Source organism: Penaeus japonicus, unplaced genomic scaffold, assembly GCF_977035675.1.
Source record: "Penaeus japonicus unplaced genomic scaffold, GWHDUDI00000001_assembly GWHDUDI00000018, whole genome shotgun sequence".
Lineage (NCBI taxonomy): Eukaryota > Metazoa > Arthropoda > Malacostraca > Decapoda > Penaeidae > Penaeus > Penaeus japonicus.
The window spans coordinates 39510540-39513039 of record NW_028234420.1 but is presented as its reverse complement, the minus strand read 5'-3'; the positions used below and the strand labels follow the sequence as shown (position 1 = coordinate 39513039).

Below are 2500 nucleotides of genomic sequence, written 5' to 3'. Positions count from 1 at the left end.
TTTTCAAACTTCAGAGTACTGCACATCAGCACTTTAGAAGAACTCTGTAGGAAACAATCAACACAACATACAGCTGTATTCATTGTCAAGATTTCACCGAACTTTTGCGTGAATCTACTAAGCTAAAAGTGCAAGATCTTTATGCTCTCCTTTTTGAGCATTACATGTGTACTAACACGAATGTAGTACTTACAGCTGGTACCCAGTCAAACTGCAGCGTGGCAGGCAGAAAAAAACAAGGAAATAATGCAGAGGCGACAAAAATTCTCCTTAAAGGGTAATGACTGCATTAAATATTGCAAGTAGATAATCATCTAAAGAAGTATTGAAAGCCTTATTTGTAAATACATCATATATAGTAGTCTGTTAATCATACTTGCTTAACCAAGTCAGCAGCAGCTTGAATTTTCAACATTTCTACTTTTTTAGGTGCTAGCTCAACCTTTACCGAATCCTTAGATACTGTAGTACAAGAATACTCTGGTGAATACATCATTCTAGCCAAAGGGCCAACCCTTTTAATCTGAAAACATTTACAGGTTAAACCACTTACCCCAAAACAAGAAGAATTGTTTATGAAAAATGTCATCTTACCTTTATGTTCCATTAACTTCACAATTAGGAGTCGTTTCATCAATATAAATACTATACAACAAAAATTGAAGTATTCAGCCAAACTACTAGACAGAAACATGCTTCCTCACACAACTTTCCTATATCAGACCCTAAAAGCTAGGTCCTGCTTGCCTAAATATCATATACCCATTGACGGAAATCTGTGACACAATGCTTGCATGGGTGTGCATAATAGAAGAACCCCATGAATGGTGTGTTGACTTATCTACCAACACTTTCCTGAGAAGGTCATACAGGCCTTTCTTCTTTTCCAGCCATGAATCTGACATGCAGATGTTATATCTATACCTGCAAGATTAAGATCAGTATAACCGTCTAGGATGGTGTTGGCAAATGAATCACTATGCCAATAATGACACAAAGGATCGAATCCGACTGTGGATTAGGCAAGCATGGCTATACTTTATGTAAGAATGTTACCTTTCCCCCAGTCTTTCTCTAGATGTGTATATAAAAACTTCTTTTTACCCTATTTCTTGTCAATCTTGGAATGATTTGTACATCATACATATCTTCAAGTATACTGTATCAACTTCAATTTTTTTTCACACCCCCTAAAATCAGCTAAAACAGCTAAAATCAGACTCCTTCTATGAACCAAAGTTCCAACATACAATAAAAGCAGATGAGTTGACGTAAAAAAGCGACACAGTACGGACAAGTGACTCAACACTTACGTTGTGGGGTCCATTTCATGAGCATGTTGATGAGCCTGATGATCACAGTGTAATACAAAGATTAGGGGAGCCAGCACCTCATGCATGCCCTGGAAGAACAGTAATATGTTATGTCTCTAGCCAAGAGGATCAAAGTACCTGTCAACTGCTCTATGTGTCATGTATTAAGATAGACTGATTCTGGGTGTCAGAAATTGAGATAGCCATATTTTGGGTGTCAAGTAATGGGATAGATTGATTCAGGGTATCAAATATTGGGATAGGATGGTTATGAAAGTCAAGTATTGGGCTAAATGCATTGGGTGTCAAGCCCTTTGATCAATTTGAGAATCCCTATTAAGTTTTGCCAATTTTAAAGAAAACTATGCTTTTATATACCATTTAAAGGTAAAACAATTCTTTTTAGAAAATTGCTTATTTATTTTAATCCATTATATAATAAACATCCCATATTCCTTCAGATATTATACATCTCACTCATATGTGGGTGATTCTAACTGCCAATGTAGTTAAATACATACATATATCTAATCTATCTATCTATCTATATAAATACATATACAAATATAAATTCTAACAATTCAGCCAGAGAATAAATTCTTCATTCAGATTCTCTTCTTCTTTCTGTAAAAACACTCCTGCACCAAAGGTCACGAACCCCTTCCCTAAAAAAAAAAAAAAAAAAAAAAAATCGTCTATATGACCCACAATGACACTTCTGGATTAAACAAAACAGGACTGACAGGACTGTGAAATCCATGAAAAGTGACGAAAAAACTCACTTCGCGGAAAAGTCCCTGAACGACATCTTTTTGATTTATTAACTAAGCTCCCGGAAGTCCGAGTCTGGTTGGTTCACGGACTCTGGACGAAAGAAAAAAAAGAAAGAATGGATGGTAAAAAATTGTAGTAGAATTAGTTCTTTTTTTGTTATTATTTCTCTTTTTTTTATTTTTTATTCAAGCAATTTAACTTGGATAATAAACTATTTTAACCCTTTAAAAACAACCTAAGAACAAGAGAAAAAAAAAAAACAACAAAAAAAAAAAACAAAAATAAAAATATAAAAAAATTAAAATTTAAATTTAAAAATTTCTAAATTCTATTATGAAAGAAATTGAATAAATCTAGAATAATGCAATAAAAGATAGATCAATTTCCTATAAGTCAAGTTCACCCTCTACACT

General features: G+C 33.8%; 1 protein-coding gene across 1 annotated transcript in view; it reads right to left on the bottom strand.

The window, feature by feature from the left end:
• Positions 1 to 2500, bottom strand: part of TBC1D5 (TBC1 domain family member 5) — a 24666-nt gene that overhangs the window by 14687 nt on the left and 7479 nt on the right. Inside the window, 1 exon segment of the mRNA XM_086546426.1 lies at positions 1314 to 1402. Coding sequence (XP_086402552.1) covers positions 1314 to 1402 — 89 coding nt within the window.